Source organism: Triticum aestivum, chromosome 3D (genome assembly GCF_018294505.1).
Source record: "Triticum aestivum cultivar Chinese Spring chromosome 3D, IWGSC CS RefSeq v2.1, whole genome shotgun sequence".
In the NCBI taxonomy this organism is placed as follows: Eukaryota; Viridiplantae; Streptophyta; class Magnoliopsida; order Poales; family Poaceae; genus Triticum; species Triticum aestivum.
Genome location: NC_057802.1, coordinates 568524799 through 568527085, shown reverse-complemented (window position 1 = coordinate 568527085; position 2287 = coordinate 568524799). Strand labels below are relative to the sequence as shown.

General features: G+C 50.9%; 1 protein-coding gene across 1 annotated transcript; it reads left to right on the top strand.

Annotated features, from left to right (window-relative positions):
- Positions 1-496: 496 nt before the first annotated feature.
- LOC123075507 (putative F-box protein At1g32420) lies at positions 497-1955 on the top strand. The gene has a single exon (XM_044498099.1). It carries the CDS (start codon positions 601-603, stop codon positions 1699-1701), a length of 1101 nt encoding a protein of 366 aa, XP_044354034.1. The 5' UTR covers positions 497-600; the 3' UTR covers positions 1702-1955.
- The last annotated feature ends 332 nt before the right edge of the window (positions 1956-2287 follow it).

Here is a 2287-nt window from a genome sequence, read left to right as displayed (position 1 = left end):
CCCTCCGCGTGTAGACGAAGCAGCAAGGCCTTGCTGCCACGCAGCCCCGCGGCTTTCGTCAGTGACCCCTCCGACATCGACAAGGAGGGGAAGGGGGAGAGGGGTGGCCGCTAGGGTTGCGTCGCCATCCGCGTAGCCCCAAGCAAAGCGAAGCGGGGGCAGCTTTGGTGCCTAGCACAGTGTACCATTTGTGCTCCTGGGGTTGTTGCTTCCTCTGCGCATGTACAGTTGTACACATAACACACACGCACACACTGTCTCCCTCCCTCTCTCTTATGAATGCATTGATACATACTAATGTTTTTTGCGTCTTCTCGAAGAAGAATATCCTGCAAAAGAAACATACCGTGTAGTTGGTAAAAGTTCACAATACGTTTCAGTTCTCAGAAGATAATCATGCCCACTCATATTTGTCTTTTTTTTTTTTTTAGATTTGTGGGCACTCAGTTCTCAAAAGTGGCCGTGCAAACAAAAGCTGGGCTGAGCCCAGCCCAGCCCAGCTGAAGTCAGACTTCCATTTCTTCTGTTCTGCCGAAAGACCTACGCTCCGCCGCCGCCGCCGCCGCCTACTACCACAACTCGCAGCCGCAGCCGGCGACCATGGCGGAGGAGGCTGCGGCAGCAGCAGCGGCGCCTCTCCTCGAGGGCCTCCCAGATGAGATCGTCCTGTGGGAGATCCTCGTCCGCCTCGACCCCAAATCCCTCCTCCGCTGCCGCGCCGTCCGCCGCGCCTGGCGCTGCGCCACCTCCACCCGCCGCTTCCTCCTTGCCCACCACGCCCGCCAATCCGCCCTCCCCATTTTCTCCAGCGACGGATGCCGTAACCTCCTCGCCTTGGACCACCGGGCCGCCCAGCTCCACACCGTCGCCCGGCATGACGAGCCCTTCTTTCTGGAGGCTTCCTGCGATGGCCTCCTTCTATCCAGGTCTTATTCTGGCCGCCGCCTCGCCGTCTACAACCCGGCCACGCGGGAGCATGCCTCCCTCGGGAGGTTACCGTCGGACTTCAGGATCTTGGGGATGTACCCACACCGCCCCACTGGAGAGTACCGGCTGCTACTGACCAACCTCAGAGGCCCTGAAGGCCAAATCGGCTGTCATGTCCTTACGCTGGGCTCCGACCAGCCACCGAGGTACATTGGGTGGTTGGAGATGGTAAAACCGCTCTTGTTCGAGATATCTGCCCTGTTCCGTGATAGCCTACATTGGTTCCTACAGAAGTATAGAAAACATGTATTGGTATTTGACACCACCACCGAATCGTTCCGGCACATGCGTGCTCCTCTTGTTCTTGGCGACAGTGACCCTGGCCTGTTTGAGATGGATGGCACGCTCGGCATCAATTGCCATAATGATGCCATGGGAATCATCACCATATGGGTGTTGCAGGATTACGAAAGTGAGGTTTGGGACATAAAGTACCGAATCAAATTGCCGGTTGGTGAAATCAGGGAGAAGTTTGGAGACGATGGTGAAAGCTGGGGTTTGGGTGTTGGTGTTCTTTCAGGGGATGGTGACGTCCTCTTGCTGCTCAATTTTGGTGGGTGGCTGCTTCAAGTTGACAGTGATGGCAAATTGATTGAAAGTTTCGATTGTGGTCATAGAGACCTGGCGATATATGAATATCAGCTCAAACAAAGTCTTGTCCAGCATACCTTCTTCCCGGCTCTAAAAAGTGGTAGTGCCCCGCCTTTGATCTGATGGCTGTTGAGTGAGATGGTGCTTCTTTCTTCCTAGCTGTCATATCCTCATGAGCTTTACCATCTATGTATTGGACCAAGTATGAGCCTACTGGCCTCCTCTTTGCTTTGCTTTGCACTGATGTATATAAGTTATTATCAAAAGCTCTGGTTGTAATGTGGTTGCATGAAATCTATGCTTGTCTTCATAACCTTTCGGGCTGAAGTGACTACTGTGTGCGTTGATGCTAAAATCAAGATGTCATTTTGCTCTGCTTTGGAAATATTTGCCTTTGAGCTGACGGATTTGGCTTTGCTTTATGTTAATTATCTAGTGATCTTAGTGCTCGATTGTTAGGTATCTATATCCCTCATGTCACTGTTTCTTGAATTGAGGAATTGAATTTACCTTTTCACCTAGTGGTCTGATTAATAGTCAACATTTAGGGTATTTCCTGTTTCTATACTTTGTTGAAGCTGACGATGAAGCATAGGCAAAAATATATCACTTGTTGACCTGCAAACATCATCTGATTTTAGAAGAGCTTGTAATACTAGCAGTTATATTAAATTAAATGGTTGCATCATAGTCAATGAAATATTCTCTC

Bases quoted from the DNA above. Each gene is read 5' to 3' on its own strand.
- LOC123075507 (XM_044498099.1), top strand. From the start codon at position 601: ATGGCGGAGGAGGCTGCGGCAGCAGCAGCGGCGCCTCTCCTCGAGGGC.